Genomic DNA, 21,656 nt, shown 5'->3' on the forward strand with positions numbered 1-21,656 from the left:
AAGAAAGCTTTGCTTATTAAGAAAACTTGGCTTATCTAGTCTGAACCTGTGTTTTCTACACAGGAGCTCCTGATTGAATGCACTCACCATCATTTTTCATTTCAAAAGTAAAATTACAGAAGACACCAAAATGTCAGAAAATGCAGCTAAAAGGGTCAAAAAATATTGACATTTCCTGGGGACTGTGCCTCCAGACACCCTAGTACAAAATTTATTCCATCAGTTCTCACGTCCCCTTTCAGAAATGTCTAAATCCACAACTGTCAAAAAACTTCAGTTTTTTTCCTATAATACAACTGATGGAATATTGGTTATACCTGCAGCTTAAGCTTATGCTCCACCGCACTCCCATTTTAACTACTTTTCATACATCATAGGATGAAGTTGAATTGTTGAGGGTGATCCCAAAATATTGATTAAAAATCCTGAAATCCAATGCAGTAAAATTCAGTTGTCTTCTAGAAGCGGCCTTGATCATGGGCCTTTATTCAGGGCTGTTGTTCAGTTGTATGTAGATTTTGAGTTGCCAGTATTTTTGTAGCTATTTGCTGGTTTTGTAGGTTGGCACATTATCTACTTGAACCATCAGCTGTAAGATCTATGCACCTGTATAACCAATATTCCATCTGGTCCCTCTTCATTTAAAATCTTAGCATTTAAGGTCTGTTCACAAAGACCGCATACTTCCACCTCCGTAACATCGCCCATCTGCTGCTGAAACCCTCATCGATGCTTTTGTAGACTCCAGACTCAACTATTCCATTGCTCTTCTTCTTCCACCCTCCCATAAACTTAAGCTCATCCAAAACTCTGCTGTCCACCTCCGAACTCGCGCCACGTCCTGCTCACCGATCTAAATTGGCTCCAGGTCCACCAATGCCCTGATTTGAAAATTCTCATCATGTTCAAATCTTTCCAGGGCCTCTTACTTCCCTATCTCTGTAAGCACCTCCAGCCCTACAACCCTTCAAGAACTCTGTGTTCCTCCAACTGTGGTCTCTTGCACATCCCCCACTTCCTTCGCTCCAGCATTGGCAGCCCTGCCTTCAGCTGCATTGGCCCCAAACTCTGGAATTCCCTCCCTAATCCTCTCCACCTCTTTCTCTCCTCCTTAAAACCTACCACTTTGACTGAGCTTTTAGTCACCCATCCTAACCTCTCCTTCTTTGGCTGGGTGTCAATTTTTGTCTGATTATGCTACTATGAAGCACCTTGGAATGTTTTCCTACTTTAAATGATACTATATAAATTCAAGTTGTTATTGTTGTTCTAACTTCTGATGACTCACTCCTCTAAAAATTGCAGAAGACAGTTTATGGTCTGAATTAACTGGAAGCCAATATTATAACTGCTGTTTAAAACCACAGAATCTAACTTTCATCCGCGTCACCTGCCAATCTCAGTGCACTCGCGCCATTGAAATTAAAGTGAGCACAGTGAACACTCCCTAACAACCAGCAGGCCAACCGCAGACACTGCGCATGCGTAACGCTTGCGAGGAAGTGATGTGTTCCTTGCCGGAAGTGCGTCGTTGTTGGGTTGACATTGTGTTTGAAACGTCCTGGAGCCGACCCCAGCGGAGGCAGCGAGCACGGCGGAAAGTTGCAACAGAGTAGAGTTGCGCCATGTCAATAGCATCAGACGTGTTTGTTTGCCAGATGGCAGGTAATGACTCCAGAGCCGCTTAGTGCTGTACAAATCATAGACTCAGGGGAGTCTGAGGACATTGGGGTTAGTTTAGGCCCAGATCGAGGGAGCAACAGGTAAACAAGGGAGAGGGAGGAAGGAAGGAAGGCAGGCACCACCACCACCACCGGCGCAGACGGAACCTGCTGTAAACTGTGGTTGCCCAGTAAGATTATGAATTCGTGCTGCAGTTTAAGGGCTATGCGAGTTTCCCAGAATCTTAATTTGGGTCGGTTACCGCATCTACTTTTTTTAGACACTGAGATCAGGCAGCATTGGGTTGTATAGCCTATTTATGTGCTCTATTCAACAAAAGCACAGCATTATCTGTATTTGTCAATGTGTGTACAGTACTTTGGTCATCAGTCTTCACCTGCCAGTGAAATTTCTATTGTTTGAAGATAGCCGAGAAATGTCTGTTTTCCAAAATTAAAAATGTAAAGATGATCCAGCATGATTTTTTGTAAACCTGGATTTAAATGTTTTTAAAAATTGGTACTGCATCGTTTCTACTTATACTGCAATCAATTTGAAGGTAAACGTGTGTGAGAATACTTCCTCCAAGTGGGGTCTCACCCAAATCAAAATGCTGAACTGATCTTAGTAAGGCTGTAGTTATGTGACTTACTTTGAATTGTTGTAACATTAAAGCTGTTTTGCAGCAACACATGATGTGAATACAAGAGTCTACCCCTCTTAACTCAGTCACATGATTCAAATTATCTCATAATTCTAATACTTCAGCACTAAATTCCAAATTTTCAGTGTTTAGGTTGCTTAATTCAAATTAATGGATGATTCATTTTTCTATAATGTAAAAATGACTAAATTATCAGGAATAGATTGTACAGCTGCTCCATGAATTTCTGGGTTTTCTGTGCAGTAGATGTTTTTTTAATTCGTTCATGGGATGTGGGTGTCTTGCTGCTACTTCCTTTACACGCACAAATATTTCATGATCTTGTGAATGTACAGCAGCATTGTAATGGTGTTCTGAAAGATTAATATATTGATGAAGATGTAGCATTATAGAAAGTTTTTAAATCACATTTTAATATATGAAATTGTATTTGCAATCTAAGTTTTTAAAAAAAAAAACACAATTAAAGTTTCATTGTTCGTCTATGTTTGTGAAAATTGTGGGTGTTGATATTTTGATAAGGTTATTGTGTTTGGCCCTAGCTGTCAAATTTGTATTCTATTTATTTTCATACACATTAAATGTGGCAAAAGCTACGCAGTAATAAACTGATCTCTCAAATAAAGTGGGCCTTTTTTAAAATCTCATTGAATCCCTGCCAGCAAATAACCTGGTCATGCTCTCATCCATGGAAGCCGCCATTGTGGCTAAAGCATTGCTGGGAATGTTCACTCAAGTTGGGTAACTAGAGATTTTGTCCGATTAGGGGTCTAATTTTCTGCCTCACTTAGTTACTTAGCTATGAAAACAGTGCCAAATTAAACAACATATTATCTTCAGATGAATGGGATGGTAGAGAGGCTTAATGACACACTGGCTTGTATGCAGAGTAGCATCCCAAGGACTGGGATAAAATGTCGCCATATTTGCTTACAGGGAGGTATCCCAAGAATCTATAGGGTTCTCGTCATTTAAATGTCAATATGGGCGCCGAGCGCATGGTCCACTAACACTAATCGGAGAGGAGTAGTAGGGAAGATTGCAGCAATATAGTCAAATATGTACTTAAATTAAGGGATGACATCCTAGTTTGGCTGAACTTACACAGAGCCTTTGGGCATCGCTGGTGGTATTGGTCCCTAAGAAGGACAAGACCATACAGTTTTGCGTAGATTATTGTGAACTAAATTAGTTGATGGAGGCTGACGTATACCCGATGCCTCGCACGGAGGAGTGTTCGAGAAGCTAAGGAGCACAAAGATCCTGACGACCCTAGACCTGACCATTGGTTATTGGGAGATGCCACTTAACGCACCCTGTATTTGTTACATTGTTAGAGCTGTATGAGTTTACAGTCATACTTTTTGGAATTAAAAATGCATCCACCACATTACAACTGCTGGTCCATTCTGATCTGACAGTGGGAACCTAGCAGCACTGATCAGCTATTTTTAGTCAGAAATAGGAGGAACATCAAGCATGACCCGACAAATTAACTCGGTTAACCCAGCAAGGTTAATATATTACATTTTTCGCCCTTAAATTAGTATGATTGAGGTTTTTTTTACGTGGCCCATTATCTCGATGGGACGAAACTGAGGCCCAACTACGTCACGGTTGACTGCATTGCACGCTCAGTCCATCCCCATGCCAAGTAACAACGATGGGCATAATTCAGGTTGTCCAGCTATTATCACAATTATAGTCACATAGCCATGGTATTAAATGACCTGAAAGGATAACCCAATCAAGTGGTCTGATCTGTCAAGGCAAAAATTGCTTTTGAACGACTGAAAAATACCCTGTGTGCACACCCCATACTAGCTTGTCCTGATCATTCTTGAGCCTTCACAGTCCATACTGATGAATCAGACTGAGGCAATGGTACTGTACTGAGTCAAATAAATGACCGCGGGGAAGAGCAACCGGTCATTTATCTAAGTTGTAAGCTATTGTCATGAGAAATGGGTTATATCCTAATTGAAAAAAGATTGTTTATGTTTGGGTGCTGCAGATGCTGCAATCATACTTGTATCAAACTGCATTTATAGGATGTTTTGACCATGATGCCTTAGTATGGTTATAGTCGATGCGTGACAAAGACACGTGTTTGTTGTGATGAAGCATTGCCATACAAGGATACAATATGGTTATTTATGTCATTTTGGTTTCCAAAATGGGAAGGCCAGCTTGCTGTCACATCAGGAATAATTGCAGTTTCAATCCTCACAAGCACAGGGCTTGCTATTTGTTTTCCAGGTGTTACCTAGATCTTAAGGCAAGAATAGGCACTCTTGAAGGTATGGGAGATTGGGATTTACCAGGAGAGCAATCTAAGATATGAGAACCAAAATAGTCTAGGGTAAGAAAAAGTCCCCAAAACATAACATTACAGCACCAGAGGCCTGAACCCCACCACACTTTCCTTTCTACTCCAAAAGGTAATTATCGTTCTGTCAGACTGTTCGGTTTAGGCTAAAACAGATGGTCACATTTATTTACAGGAAAGATAGTTGTATTGAAGCACAAAAACACAAGTTACTGATAGTAAATTAGAATAATTTAAAATAGCTTCTTTAGAATGTAATTCTTACACAGTCCAATAATCAGAAGCCTGGACTAATAATCCAGAGAGTGTGAGTTCGAATCCCACCATGACAGTTTGAGAATTTGAATTCAGTTTTTAAAAAAGCTGGTATCAGTAAATGTGACCATGAAGCTATGAGATTGTTGTTAAAAATCCAACTGGTTCATTGATGTCCTTTAGGAAAGGAAACCTGCCATCCTTACCAAGTAAACCACTTTGTTGTTACAATTGCAGCGATTCAAGAAGTGGGCCCACCACTACCATCAGAACAACTAGGGATGGGTAATAAATGCTGACCTTGTCAGCAACACCCACATCCTGAGATTCACTTCAGACTCAATTGATACTGAACTAAACATTACAGAAAAAAACCCACAACATTTGTACAGTTTTATGGTCTTGGCAGTCATGTTTCATCTTCCAAGATCAAAGATATCATACAAAGAACTTGCATGGCATACAAATGACTAAGTTGGCACACACTGGGTCTCACACTTGCCAAGACCTAACACAAAATACATTTGTACTTGATTGAACTTGAACTATTAGCAGGATGCCCTCTCATTTACTTATTTCCCAGATCAGTCATTCTGGCTTGTTTTCCTGCAGACAGCCTTACAGGTATCCATTTTGTAGTTTAGTAAAAAAGATATTTTCCAACTGAGTTCATTTCATTTTTAAAATCTTTACCATGCACATCTTAAATCAGATGTTTAAAATTATATAATTGACACAGAATGAAAGCCTTCCTTCCATCACACCAAGTGTCGGCTCAAAAAAAAGTTGAATAATTAGGAGCTGCATTAAGAGGGGATCAAAGGGACAGGTGGTCAGCTTCATGGAGGACAACTAGGGAACAATATGGGGAGAACCTGCAGAATGTAGGGGAAGTGAGGGGTAGAAGTTGGTCTCAATTCCATGGGTGCCAGTCACCTTCTAGTATGTTGGCCCAGGGACCAATCTTCTGTAAGTCTATATCATGATTGTCAGCAGGCTATTTGACTGAAGGGGGTAAGGATTGCAGCCCAGTCAGATTTTGTAGTCACTTGATGTCCACACAAGCAGTGTTCCAGCAAGGACTGGAGAGGAGGGGGATCCATGGACGATTTTCTATCTTTGTCCAGGTATTTCCTTGGAACTCGTCCCACTCTGTGCTTAAATGAAGTCTCCGCTGCACTTCTAGTGAAGTAAAGCGGCAGAGTGGAAGCAGCTCCAAGGAAATTCCCGGCCTTTGTCTTCTCTCACTTCCCTTCCTAACCCATGAAGCCATGGATTGTACCTCTAATTCTACTAGGTTGCATGTAAAATAATCGCTGAATGCTGTTTTTTTAAAAAAAAGAAACACCTTCTCACAATGCACTGCTGTAATCTATTGGCAGTGCCAATTCAGTGATAGCTGCATTTCTGTGCAGAGCATGAGGTTAAACAACCCTCTTGTTGTGCATGCATAGAATGTAGTTATCCATCTCCTGTCGAACTTTACAGCAATGAAGGAGGCCATTCAGCCCATCGTGCCTGTGCTGGCTCTTTGAAAAAGTTATCCAATTAGTCCCACTCCGCTGCTCTTTCCCCATAGCCCTGCAAATCTTTCCTTTTCAAGTATATATCCAGTCTGTAGTCATGTACTTTCTATTGCGTGAAAAGAGCTGACTGTTCCACCAGTTTTCTCAATTAGTAGAAAATTGTAAAACAGCTTCCTATAAGACCAAAGTTTTTTTTTATTGCAAAAAGTTGGCTACACTTGGACCTATGGCCAGTGCAAAGTAAAAGCAGTATGAGGTGAGCTCTTGGAGGGAGTCTGTTCTGTGCCAGCATGCAGTTGTAGTGGTAGGCATAATGAAAATTTTGGTTATGTACTAGCGTTGAAAATGTAATGAATGGCACCATAAATCAGGTTGTGCTAGTTACTGTGTATTGCTTCTAATTAATGTAGAAAGCGTTGGGGAATGGAATACTTTTCCATTTTGAGGATCCGCTGTCAACACCAAGTATTCCCAGATTAGTATAGCACAGCCAGATGCAGGATAAAGCTCCCTGTAATTTGTCCCAACCTCAAGAGAAAACAATTATTTCCATTTCTCACACCAGCCATCCTTTAGGTAGTGAAACTGCCAAATAATTACCAAATTGTGCCAAACTGTGGATAGTTTTGTGCTGTAGAACTATGCATACTAGGGACTAGGTTGTAGCTCCCTAAACTCATTTTACTTAGGCATCTTTCAGAAGATTTTCATCCCACTGGACTGGGATTTTAGGATGGACTCAAACTCAAGTTGGAAAGGAACAGTGTATCCACACACTATCCTTTGTCTTGAGTACCTCCAACTTCTGTGACCAGAGAACAGACGAGTTTCAGCTGCTTTATTTATTGACCTTCTTGAGGTATAGTTGGGGGGGTGGGGGGTGTTAATGCCATCTGGGATTGCTTAGAGTTACAAGGCTTCGCAAGCATCAGTGATTGTAAGTTGTTATCTGTGTATAATGTGTTACTACAAAATCTTATGATATAGTTTGTTTTAGCATTTTCCGCTTCCTCTTTCAACCATTGTTTTCCTGTACCCCTCCTTTTCCCATGAAGGTATTGATTCTTGCTCAGATACAGATCCATGGGCACTGGTTACCCTCTGGTACCACAACCAAGTAGCCACTCTACATGTCTAAATCTAGAAAGTAATTATCAACCACCGGGGGAATCAGCCCAACCATTCCTGTTCTTGCCCAATGTCCATATATGTACACTTCTAGCAATGGTTTCTGTATATTGTCCAGGACCAGGAATACCTGTGAGTTTAGTTTTCCCTTCCCTCCCTAGCCTAAGGTGCTAGATGAGTTGTAGCACCCCTACTACCATCCTATTATATCAAAGATCAGCTAACTCAGCAAAGACTGGAGATAAAACCTGGGACCTTACTGCTCTACATATCTCAGCTGCCCATTGTCTTAACAGGCTAGGCCAGATTAGTATTTTTTTATTTTCATTCCACCAACAGGTACAACTCTTGTGAAAGCAGTAATGCTTATATGGCAATGGGTTCCACCCACCCTCTGAACTGGGATTGTTACCAAGAATAAGTTGTACCCAAAAGGAATTATAGGATTTGTAAGATGTTCTGGCTTTTGGCATCATTATTTTGACACGTTATTTAGCTTCCTGAGTATTACTCAAACAATAAAGAGAATTGATGAACAGGAGTCTTGCATAATTCAGTGCATATATGTATATGTGTGAGTGACCATGATAAATGTTTACAAATACCTAGCAAATCAGCCAGGCCCTTGATTGCTATCCAGTGATCCCTACTGGAAAATGTGCATGTGTGGATATCTGTCTTGGTTGTGATGCTCTATGTAGCTGAATAGCCTGCTGACATTCACTGTCTGGGCTCATATATGAAGAATATGCACTTTGGTGAGGTTTGGTGAGTGGAGGGCTTCCTCTGCCTATGTGGAACTAAACATGAGCAAAATGTCAGTACCTTCTGTACAAGATGGGAGACTGTAAGGGAAATTATCTTTTAAAAAAAATGTTATAGTGGGAAAAGCAAAGACTTAAAGTATACATTACAAAATCAGATCTTGAAATGTTATAGAGACCTCTGTTGGTGAGCAGAAGACCTTAGGGAAATCACTTTTTCATGCTCTGATGGTAGACCTGGTGAGCTGCAAACTGTAATCCATATGCTACGGAAATGTGTAGCCCAAGGATAAACTAGGTTTGATTTTAGTGGAGATTTTTGTATCATAAATCACTGTGATAGAAGAAAACAGGCTTGTGTGGTTAAGCTACATGTAATTTTAGTGTTTGGTGATGTAAGAAATTTTGCGTCGTATTCAGTATTTTTAAAATGCATGTTCTGTGTAAGACTGTTATTTTAGCCTGAAAACCGCAGCTGTAGCTGTCAACTGTGATATTTACTGTTCTATTATTTATTGGCCCTGAACAGTCTGTCAGACAGAAGGTTCTAATACAGCAGAAGACTGCTGGCTGATGTTAAAACTTGGAACGGTTTTTGAATTAAATCTTTACTTTTATGTTTTACAAAATCTGTATTTGCAGTTCTTCTGCAAATATAACATCTAAAGGTATTACAGTAAATAGAGGCATGGTTTTGCTTTATTCTCTACCTGGAAGTTAATGTGAATAGCATTGTGTAGTAGTGATTAAAATGTAATCCGTACTGTTTTTAGAATTGTTTTTGAGTCTAGCAGATCACTGTAGTTTGCATTGCTACTAAATTTAGCATTAATCCAGTATTTCTTTAAAAAAAATGAATTTTTCAGATAAAATATATTTTGCTTTTGCTGTTTTTCATTTTCCAATGATGTTGAAGGAGTACGTAATGAAAGTTTTTAATGGACCTAATTTTGTTTTATGCCACAAAATGTAGGAGCTCATACAATGTTTATCAGTGTATTACAGAGATTTTGTACACTGTTAATTGCAAAATTGTACAATGTCATTATTCTGCTACTAAATTCTGAAATTTTAACCTTCCTTTGAAAGTATTGCCCCAATTTTTATTTTTCACTGTTGGAAGATTATCAGGTTTATCCATAATCAGTAGAGCGATATTGTGACATTTTTATTTATTTATGTGCTTTATTATGTTTAATGTGTCAGAACTTTTTTGACGTGAACTTTTATTTGTGTAAAGTAAATTTTAAATGTAGGTGTTTTCCCTTAGATTTGGGAAAACAAATTGCAAACACAATAAATATAGCAAGTAGAGGTTTTCTGTCATGTAATAATTTGGGAAATTTCTGTTATTTTTATTACTTTAGACAAAAATGTATTTTTAAAATTTGGCTTCAGCCAATGGTATTGCTAAGGAAACTCGTATCTGCAGTAGAAAGACCAAATCTGGATCTCATTCCTTGTAGCCTTTGAACCAAGCTAATCAAATTATTGATTGAAGGACAAAAACAGGCAATTAGATGGCTATGGAACTGCAGTTCACATCTTATCTACTTAACATATTAACCATTTTTAACACTTAATTGCCTGACCATTGAGAAGACATTGTTTGATCATCAACTGGATTTGCTTTAACATCAAATTAAAGGCAGCCACATAATTGAGGAACAACGTAGCTCCTGGTTCCCTGCTCGTCCTTGCCTGAACCATACGAGAGGCTAATGGGCTTCATGCAAGGTCATGAATGTCGCCACATAATATTCATCAGAGATTCAGTCAGAAGCTTGTGAAAAGAATTTATGAAAAGAAAGAACTTTTATTCATATAGCGTCCTTCAGGACCTCCAAAAGCACTTCCGAGCCAAGTAAGTACTTTTGAAGTGTAGTCACTGTTGTAATGTAGGAAAATATGGCAGTCAATTTGCACACAGAGAGGTCCCACAAACAGCAATGAGATAAATGACCAGACAAACTGTTCTTGATGTTAAAATTCTCATCCTTGTTTTCAAATCCCTCCATGGCCTCGCCCATCCCTATCTCTGTAACCTCCTCCAGCCATACAACCCTCAGAGATCTCTGCACTCCTCCAGTTCTTGCCTCTTGCGCATCCCTGATTTTAATTGCACCACATTGGCGGCCGTGCCTTTAGCTGCCTAGGCCCTAAGCTCTCGGATTCCCTCCCTAAACCTCTCTACCTCTCTCTCCTTTAAGACGCTTCTTAAAACCCATCTTTGACCAAGCTTTTGGTCACTTGTCCTAATATCTCCTTATGCAGCTCAGAGTCAAATTTTGTTTGAAGCTGTTGTGAAGCGCCTTGGGACGTTTTACTACATTAAAGGCGCTATATAAATGCAAGTTGCTGCTGTTGTTTGTTGTTGTGTTAATTGAGGGATAAATGTTGGCCAGGATGCCAGGAGAACTCGCTTGGATTTTGGACGGCTTCTTGTTATGAAACAGTTTGTATCTTGTATAAGTCTAATATACTGTGTTGGTGTCAGTTGAGAAATCTACCACAGAGCCATGCCAATGCTATAAAACAGTATATTTGCGCATATAGCCATCACACTACATACTGCCTACTTCCACCTTTATTATTTTGTCAATCTCTATGCCTACTTCTTCCTTTTGTCACCGAGACTTTTATTCGCGTTTTTATTACCTCACGATTTGATTTCTCAAATGCTCTCCTGGCAGGCCTCAAGCCTTCCACCCTCCACAAGTTGCAGTTCATCCAGAATGCCACTTCTCATGTTCTTGCTGCTTAAGGCCTTGTATTTCCATTATCTTGGTGCTCATCTGGACCCATTAGCTTCCTGTGAACCCTTTACATATCTCCATGGTTTTGTTTTATTCGTTCATGGGATGTGGGCGTCGCTGGCGAGGCCGACAATTATTGCCCATCCCTAATTGCCCTTGAGAAGGTGGTGGTGAGCCGCCTTCTTGAACCGCTGCAGTCCGCGTGGTGAAGGTTCTCCCACAGTGCTGTTAGGAAGGGAGTTCCAGGATTTCGACCCAGCGACAATGAAGGAACGGCGATATATTTCCAAGTCGGGATGGTGTGTGACTTGGAGGGGAACGTGCAGGTGGTGGTGTTCCCATGTGCCTGCTGCTCTTGTCCTTCTAGGTGGTAGAGGTCGCGGGTTTGGGAGGTGTTGTCGAAGAAGCCTTGGCGAGTTGCTGCAGTGCATCCTGTGGATGGTACACACTGCAGCCACAGTGCGCCGGTGGTGAAGGGAGTGAATGTTTAGGGTGGTGGAATGAGAGCCAATCAAGCGGGCTGCTTTGTCCTGGATGGTGTCGAGCTTCTTGAGTGTTGTTGGAGCTGCACTCGTCCAGGCAAGTGGAGAGTATTCCATCACACTCCTGACTTGTGCCTTGTAGATGGTGGAAAGGCTTTGGGGAGTCAGGAGGTGAGTCACTCGCCGCAGAATACCCAGCCTCTGACCTGCTCTCGTAGCCACAGTATTTATATGGCTGGTCCAGTTAAGTTTCTGGTCAATGGTGACCCATAGGATGTTGATGGTGGGGGATTCGGCGATGGTAATGCCGTTGAATGTCAAGGGGAGGTGGTTAGACTCTCTCTTGTTGGAGATGGTCATTGCCTGGCACTTGTCTGGTGCAAATGTTACTTGCCACTTATGAGCCCAAGCCTGGATGTTGTCCAGGTCTTGCTGCATGCGGGCTTAGACTGCTTCATTATTTGAGGGGTTGCGAATGGAACTGAACACTGTGCAATCATCAGCGAACATCCCCATTTCTGACCTTATGACGGAGGGAAAGTCATTGATGAAGCAGCTGAAGATGGTTGGGCCTAGGACACTGCCCTAACTTAATGACCTCCTTTAGCCTTCTGTCCTCTGCTCCTATAACACTGGTCTGACATCCTCTGCTTCTCTGACACATAGAATGGTTACAGCACAGAAGGAGGCCATTCGGCCCATCGAGCCCGTGCCAGCTCTTTGTAAGAGCAATCCAGTTAGTCTCTTTCCCCATAGCCCTGCAAATTTCTTCCCTTCAAGTATTTATCCAATTCCTTTTTGAAAGCCACGATTGAATCTGCTTCCACCAACCTTTCAGGCAGTGCATTCCAGATCATAACTACTCGCTGCGTAAAAAAGTTTCTCCTCATGTCACCTTTGGTTCTTATGCCAATCATCTTAAATCTGTGTCCTTTGGTTCTCGACCCTTCCACCAATGGGAACAGTTTCTCTTTATTTACTTTATCTGAACCCTTCATGATTTTGAACCCTTCTATCAAATCTCCTCTTAACCTTCTTTGCTCTAAGGAGAAAAACTCCAGCTTTTCCAGTCTATCCCCGTCACTGAAGTCCCTCATCCCCGGAACCATTCTGGTGAATCTTTTCTGCGCCCTCTCTAAGGCCTTCACATCCTTCCTAAAGTGCGGTGCCCAGAATTGGACTCAACACTCCAGTTGTGGCCGAACCAGTGTTTTATAAAGGTTCAACATAATTCCTTACTTTTGTACTCTGCGCCTCTATTTATAAAGCCCAGGATCCCGTATGCTTTTTTAACCGCTTTCTCAACCTATCCTGCCACCTTCAAAAATTTGTGCACAGATACCCCCAGGTTTCTCTGTTCCTGCACCCCCTTTAGAATTGCATCATTTAGTTCATATTGCCTCTCCTCATTCTTTCTACCAAAATATATCACTTCGCACTTCTCTGCGTTAAATTTCATCTGCCATGTGTCCGCCCATTCCACCAGTCTATCTATGTCCTCTTGAAGACTATTACTATCCTCCTCTCTGGTTGACTTCTCGTTCCCCATTCTCTTTGCTCCGCCATTGCCTGCTGCCATTTAATCCATCTAATCCCCACTCTCTGGAACTCCCTCCCAAAATCTTTTCACCTTGTCTCCCCTCTTCCTGCTTTCAAAAACCTACTGAAGACTTTTCTGTTCAGCTGCATTTTGGCTCTGCACTTTAAATACATTCCAGCTATTCTTCCCCCTCAGCTTCCATTTTCATTTATCCAATCCATAAAGCATCTTTTCAATGGTAAGAGAGTTCCATGACATCCTTTTGAGCTGTAATTTATAAATACAAGTTGGTTGTTGAAGGTGTCACACTTTGTTATACATGCAAAACATGGGAGGTTCCCTAATTATATATTAAAAATGGTGCATCAGCATGCATAAACATCACACGCCAGGCGTTATACTTTAAAAGTAATTTTAAAATTCTGGGTGCTTTGCTGCTGTAACCGGAAATTGATCACATTAAGATCAAACAACAAACTTTGAATATTTACGTGCAGCGGTATAATTTTCTGGCTTTCAATAGACAGGCCCAGCTTATACACAGCTTTACCTTAAAAGCAAAATAATACATTGAATATTACAAGGTATAATACTCCTGCCATCATAAAACAGCATAGCATTCAATATATTGCAAGTAATACCATGGGAAATCTGCTTACTTAAAATTGTTGAATTTGTTCATTATTGAAGGCCCTTCTTGATTTTTCCACCAACTAACAAGTCTCATCTCCATATGGCTGATTATTTCACTTTGCAGCTGTGCAGAATGGCTAACGGATCTAAAGAGAGATGTTGCAATGGCAGTGTCTAGTGAATGAGTTAACTTTTTTCATAGTTGATATGAAACTGTTAGTGTTTTGCCAAATGAGTAAGCTAATTGCTAGAAAACATCAAATAGGAGGTACTATTCCAAAAAGAAAATCATTATTACTATATTAAGGAAATCACCTTTGTTTCATCATTTAGCCATTTCAGGTGACCTTTTCAGTGACTGAAGTCATGCAGTATGGTGTAAAATTAGGATTCAGGAGCAAGGTAGATGCAGCTTGTGGCATGCTATTATATCAAACAGATGGAGACAATTGCCCTCAGAAATTAGTTCTACTGTTTTAAATTCAGAAATGGGTCTCCATGCCTGTATATTTCATTTACGGTATTTATTTAGTGTGTTATGTTTTCACAGCTGCAGAACCTTGGCCAGAAAATGCAACACTATATCAACCATTGAAGGGTAGGCATTGCATTCTGGAATTAAATACTATAATTTGTATTGAAATACAAGCACAGTAAATGACTGCTACCTTTATATTTGTTTGTAATTAACTGTATTTGATAAAAGATTCAGGGCATGTGGTGGAAAAGTTTTAATGTTTGGTACTATTTCATCTTAAGAGGTTTTACTGACATCTGTTTGTCAACATAAACAAGACATTCATGAAATCTAACCATTATGATTTATTATTGAGCCATTATATCAACTTGTGTAAGCAGCTAGCTGTAAAATGATGTGGTTGGAGACCCTGTTGACAGGTTTACCAACAGTTGGGAAATGATTTGTAGATCCATCAGATATTTAAATATTATGGCAAACACAGCTCTCATTAAAAAAGAACTTAAAATGCTTCACATTGGCAGAGACAGTTCAGGTTTCCTTTAACAGCTCTTCATATATCATCAGCTCATGTTATGGCCCCCATTTGGGGCACAGCAGCCTGCTCCAGTTGTCAGAAGACTGCAAAGTAATGAAGACTAATGGGTTGCTGCCCCAGTCCTCTAAACCAAGGAATTTTTATTGCAGTGAACTTGTCATCTTTCTTTCTTCTGACAGACTGAAATGTTTTATAATATTAGCTTCGAACAGCTTTTTAGAACAATATTGGAGATATTTCTTACTTTAAGTAAGCAATGCAAAAAAAAACTGGTGTACTAATGGCCTGATTCAGGTGATAAAATTACCTTCCAAATGACTTTTGTCCTCTCATTATGCAGGGGAACAGATTTTGTTGTCCGACAATGCTTCGTGTCTTGCTGTACAGGTAAGAATATGAGCATGGTGTTCTTAGTATTAAAGGTCAATTAACCAGATTTGATGCAAAATCTTTTATCAGTTTGAAAGAAAACCAAATGCATTGTTAAAATAACACTTGATATAACTTATATGAAACTCATTAAAGCTTGTTTGAATTGAAAAACTTGTTCAATTTGCAGAGGAATGTCTGAGAAAATTGATGCACGGCAGTAAGTGGTGACCTGGGGATCAATCGGAAAGAAAGATGACCCAAATTTGAACATTATATATTATATCACAGCTCTTTTTTGTTCATTAAATATTGGTGGTCCCTAAAAGTTGTGTCATGACTTTTTTTATAAGAAAGTCCATACGGTATTGATGACAGTGGTGTACTTTTTAACAACGTATTGTGGGGTACCTAATTGTGGCAAAATTGTGCTGAATCTTTTATGATAGGTCATTTGTTTGGTAGGTCTGACATCTATAATTTAATTTTTTTTCGGCAATATTACCATTTTTTCCATATAGGCTTAATTAAATGAACCGAGGTGGGGGGGGGGGAGCATGGGGATTTTTTTTTTTCGCAGTGTGTTATGATCTGGAATACACTGCCTGAAAGGTTGGTGGAAGCAGATTCAACAGTAACTTTCAAAAGGGAATTGGCTATATACTTGAAAAAGAAAAATTTGCAGAGGTATGGGGAAACAGCAGGGGAGTGGGACTAATTGGACAACTCTTTACAAGAGCTGGCACAGGCACAATGGGCCGAATAACCACCTTGTGTGCTGTATGAAACTAAATGTATCAGTGTATTTTGCAACTTTTATAGTTGCTTATCTATACAATTTGTATTGTACATTTATTTATGCATTTGCTTATGTTTTATTGTTGGAGTTTTTCCTTAGGTCAGTAGTAGCGCTTGCCTCTAAATTTGTTTTCCTTCTATAAATTAGTATGACTTTATAAATTCATTCATTTCAAATATATGAATTGGTGTTACATATTTTTCTAATATCCTGGACTTGCCCAAGAAGTACTCGTTCCTTAAGCATAGTAAATTTCCACAAGATTGCAGTTTTACAATAAAAATCTAAACTAAGTTAAAGGACCCCCAAACTAAAAGATCCTCAAACTACTAAATTAGTGGGATGTTGTAACACCTGACTATAAATTACATCTTAGCATTTCTTTTAATTTTAAAAAGAATATATCAACTTGCTCAGTGTATTCTGGGCTTTAGTAAGAACTTTCCATTTTTACTGACATTCTTTAAGAGCTACAGCTTTTCTTTTAAATGTGTTTGTAGAAAACTCAAAAGTGACCGTGAATTTTATGTAGTACTGGTTCTTCACTAGGAATCTCTTAAAACAAACTAAAACCCTATATTGTGGAGGAAGTAAAAAACAATGAACAATATAAAAGCAGCTATAAGGTGTTCCAAATTAATCTGAAATTTTGATTTGCTTCTCATACTGCACATAAAATATAGTGAGTTGTAACTACTTACATCGTATTTACAGCACAGAGACAGGCCATTCGGCTAACAGGTCTATGGACAACATCCAGGCTTGGGCTAATAAGTGGCAAGTAACATTCGCGCCAGACAAGTGCCAGGCAATGACCATCTCCAACAAGAGAGAGTCTAACCACCTCCCCTTGACATTCAACGGCATTACTATCGCCGAATCCCCCACCATCAACATCCTGGGAGTTACCATTGACCAGAAACTTAACTGCACCAGCCACATAAATACTGTGGCTACAAGAGCAGGTCAGAGGCTGGGTATTCTGCGGTGAGTGACTCACCTCCTGACTCCCCAAAGCCTTTCCACCATCTACAAGGCACAAGTCAGGAGTGTGACGGAATACTCTCCACTTGCCTGGATGAGTGCAGCTCCAACAACACTCAAGAAGCTCGACACCATCCAGGACACAGCAGCCTGCTTGATTGGTACCCCATCCACCACCCAAAATATTCACTCCCTTCACCACCGGCGCACCGTGGCTGCAGTGTGTACCATCCACAGGATGCACTGCAGCAACTCGCTAAGGCTTCTTCGACAGCACCTCCCAAACCTCTGACCTCTATCACCTAGAAGGACAGGGGCAGCAGGCATTTGGGAACAACACCACTTGCACGTTCCCCTCCATGTCATGCACCATCCCAACTTGGAAATATATCGCCGTTCCTTTATCGTTGCAAGGTCAAAATCCTGGAACTCCCTTCCTAACAGCACTGTGGGAGAACCTTCACCGCATGGACTGCAGCGGTTCAAGAAGGCAGCTCACCACCACCTTCTCAAGGGCAATTAAGGATGGGCAATAAATGTTGGCCTTGGCAGCGATGCCCACATCCCATGAATAAATACAAAAATGCTAGTGTTTATGCTCCACACGAGCCTCCTTCCGCCATACTTCATCCCACCCTATCAATATATCCTTCTATTACTTTCTCCCTCATATACTTATCTAGCTTCCCCTTAAATGCATCTATGCCTCAACTACTCCATGTGGTAGCAAGTTCCACGTTCCAGCCACACTCTGAGGAAAGAAGTTTCTCCTGAATTCCTTATTGGATTTATTAGTGACTATCTTATACTTATGGCCCCTAGTTTTGAACTCCCCTACAAGTGGAAACTTTTTCTCTACATCTACCCTGTTGAAACTCTTCATAATTTTAAAGACCTCTATCAGATCACCTCTCAGCCTTCTCTTTTCTAGAGAAAAGACCCCCAGCCTTTGCACTCTTTCCTAATAGTTATAACCTCTCCGTTCTGGTATCATCCTTGTAAATCTTTTTTGAACCCTCTCCAGTGCCTCTATATTCTTTTTGTAACACGGAGACCAGAACTGAGCACAGTACTCAAAGTATGGTCTTACCAAGGTTCTATATAAGTTTAACACAACTTTTCTACTTTTGAATTTTATTCCTCTAGAAATGAACCCCAGTGCTTTGTTTGCATTTTTTATGGCTTTGTTAACCTGCATTGCTACTTTTAATGATTTGTGAATCTGTACCCCTAGATCCCTTTGCTCCTGTACCCCATTTAGACTCTTATTTTCCTTGGAAGCAGGTGGACTCCTACCAAAATGCACCATCTCGCACTTATCTATTATATTGTATTATCTATATACTTAAATATCAACTCAAAAGTTAACAGTTACTACATGGAAAGATACTGCATAGGACTACTGTAACTCTTATAAAAAATAAAAAATGATTTCCCTGTTTGTTAAGGCAGTGTGAAATGCAAATGTAGCCTACAGCAAAATCCTTAGTCCTTTTGAAACAAGTTTTAAAAGGGCTAATTCTTGATGCCTTTGTCATCTTCCGATCATAATCGCTCAAAGGCAATTTAACTTGTCGCAAAATACCAGCAATGGTGTATAAATACAACCTATGGTCTGGTGTGTGATTCACATTGTTCTCATAGAATTAAAGTGAATTTTGTCTAAAATTACTGATAAGTTCAATATTATTTAAAATCTAATACTGTAGTTTTAGTTTGCCAGCAAGTATCATCCATAACCCTGTATAAGGTCACCTCTTCTCTCTTTCAAAGTTTCATCCAAACAATTTAATGACTGTTGTATGAGAGAAGGGTTGACATTCAAACTGTCTGCCTGCCAAGATGCTCACCTTCATGTTGCTGGTATCCACAAATCTATTTTCTCTCTGATTCCTCTCTGCCAATTCACATTTCAACCAGCATCATCTTCTCAGCTGTTGCTTTCCTCCTCCAGTGTTATGATATTTAAATGGTTTCTACTGATTTTAAAACTCCTTTTCTCTATTCATCCTGCTTGGCTATTCCTGATTTTAAATTAGTAACTGAAGAAAAGTTGTCACTTAAATATCATTGTGCTAAAAGAGTGGAGTAGAGTAATAGCTACATTACAATAGTGGCTACACTTAAAAAAAAACATACTTGGCTGTAAAGCGCTTTGGGATGTCCTGAGGTCATGAAAGGCGCTATATAAATGCGCCTTTCTTCGTTCTTTCTAGCAGATCTATGCAGGATCAATAACTATATGCTTTAGGATTGGATTCTTTATGCATTTAATAACTCGTGTTTCTCAACATCTCAAAGTACTTTTCAAGACAGGGGAAAATAATGAATGCTGAAAAGGAGGAAAAAACAGAAATGTTGGAGAATGAATGCACATTCAAAGATAAGGATTTTGAAAGGTAGCAAGCTGGAGGGGTTTAAGGAGGGAGTTTGAAGCAGAGACATGAAGAGCAGTCAGCAATGGTGGAGTGGGAAGATTGGGAAACCAGGAATGATCTGGTGTCAGGAGTGGGGGCTGTATGCAGTACTTGGAGCTGGAGATTGGCAAGATATGGTGAGAAGAGGCCATGGACGGAGTCAAAATTTAGTTAGTTCACTGGGACAAGGGAGCCAGTGAAGCTCAGCGAGGGTGGGGCAATGAGAGTGTGGCACTTTATATGTCTGAGAATGTGGACTTGGTATTCCAGCTGAAAAGGATTAGAGACGTTGCACCTTGAAGTGATAAAAGACGCGGATTAGGGTTTCAGTAGTGTCGGGAAGATGTAAGGGAAGTGCAATAAAGCACCTGGTTACAGTCTTGGTAACACAACCAATTGGAGGAAAGAAGCAAAGCTTTGGATTGAGCAGTATGCAAAAATTCTGTTCCTCCAGATTTAGTTTGAGATGGAATCTGGGGAGTCAAGGCCAGAGGCACGTAGGTACTGGTCAGAGTCGAAAAAGAAACCCTCCAGTTTTGCTGACAATATATTACATTGCATAATTTCCCTATTGAGTCCTCAAAAGGACATAATATATTTATAGCATGGTGCATTCCCTGCAGTATTATATGCAGAAATTAAATTGAATTTAAAAATCTACTTTGACTAATTCAGAGAGTTTATGCTTAAGAAGCCATAAGTCGGTAAATTTGTACTACGAATGATGAGAAAACAAATATAACAATCCTAAAATTACTGTTGAATGTACAGTGTCTTCATTTATCATTTCTAGACCTCATTTGTGCTAATGTGGAACAACAATAAGATTACGTTACACCATTTGTACAGTTCATTGCTGTGTAAAATAGATTGATTTTGAAAATGATTGTAGCTGGATGGTAAATTACATTCACAGGATTGAAGAAATTTGTTACATTGTTTAAAATAGTATTTAATATAATTAGTGTCTTAATTTGTGTTGAACTGCAAATAGAGCCATTAGACTAACCAGATTAGGAATTTATTCTGACTCAGAAATGAAGAATGATGCAATGTGGTTTTCATTTGTAACCACAGACATATTAGTTCAATTATAGACTGTATAACAGTAAAATCTGGAAGAAGCTTTGGAGTGCAGCAAAACACAATTAGTTTTGGTAAGCTAAAACTTCAAAGGAAAATATTTTAGCAAATGTTTTTATTTTATTGAACTTGATTAACCTTTATATTTGTGCCTAAATTAAATTTGCAGGCAATGAACATAATGTGAAATTAATTTTCTGTCCCACAGCACAGAAGAGTTTACAGTACAATATGATATGAAATTGACCCCAGTATTTGAATTTGTTTTGGGACATACATATTTGAGTTTTCTCTAGATTTTTTTAGCTTACTACTTGCCATTTCATTAACCCCCATTGCTTGCATCCAAGAGGACTCCCATGTAACTTTTTCTTGCCCAACTACACAGTGGACATTCCAATCTGATGATTTTTCATCCTCCTCCATGCCCCTCTCCTCCTCCAAATGGAGAAGGCTGCCTGGACTTCTCTCAATAATTTGCCACAACAACACAGGTGAGGTCAGAAGCTCATTAAAGCATGGCATTGTACTTGTGTCATAGTACTCATTGAGGCCACTTGTTGGGCCTCCAAATTGTAGTGCTATAGTGCAACCCCAAATGGATATTTTTCATGTTTTTGCTATAGCCAGGATGTACATGTATTATAAACTGGTCAATCCCAAAGTGCTAGGCCCACTGGTAGTTGAATTCCTATTTTAATATTCTTCAGAATGTTCACTGTTTTCTTTTCAATGCATTTGAAAAAAAATATGAATAAAGTAAACAAGTGACTCTTCAACATTGGAAATTAATTTAAAAAAAATCAAAGTGCATACTTCTCACTGATCTTCAAGGAGTTTACTTCATTGTTGATGGCAGTGTTGATCCTAGCATAAATTGGGAATTTATTTTATGTGAAGCAGGTCACTAGCTGAAATAGATTCTGTACATATGTCCCTAATTACTGTTGCAAAGTCTAAACTATGAATATCTGCCAATTTTATACTGTGCCACTCAGTCTAACTTCCTTTTGTAATTTCTAATACTTTTAAAATACTCCATTATTTTTATGCTGAACAGTGCTAAAGTTTTAGTAGAATTGCTATTTTTTTTCAGTAAAGTACCTTTCCTTCTGCTGGCATCGTATTAAATTTGTGTGTAGTTGTAGAAAATAGCGACAGTATCATTGGTTTAGAGATGTGTGTCATTAGAAATTCAGTATGCTCCTCGCACGTGACCTTAATGGTGTCCCAGAGGTCTCTAACTGGT

General features: G+C 39.6%; 1 protein-coding gene across 1 annotated transcript in view; it reads left to right on the top strand.

The window, feature by feature from the left end:
* The first annotated feature begins 1,510 nt into the window (after positions 1 to 1,510).
* mtx2 (metaxin 2) overlaps positions 1,511 to 21,656 on the top strand; it is a 66,355-nt gene continuing 46,209 nt past the window's right edge. Inside the window, exons 1-3 of the mRNA XM_067987613.1 lie at positions 1,511 to 1,665; positions 14,290 to 14,337; positions 15,096 to 15,142. Coding sequence (XP_067843714.1) covers positions 1,626 to 1,665; positions 14,290 to 14,337; positions 15,096 to 15,142 — 135 coding nt within the window. The 5' untranslated portion in view covers positions 1,511 to 1,625. The remainder of the gene's footprint in view (positions 1,666 to 14,289; positions 14,338 to 15,095; positions 15,143 to 21,656) is intronic.

This window comes from Heptranchias perlo, chromosome 7 (assembly GCF_035084215.1).
Source record: "Heptranchias perlo isolate sHepPer1 chromosome 7, sHepPer1.hap1, whole genome shotgun sequence".
Classification (NCBI taxonomy): domain Eukaryota; kingdom Metazoa; phylum Chordata; class Chondrichthyes; order Hexanchiformes; family Hexanchidae; genus Heptranchias; species Heptranchias perlo.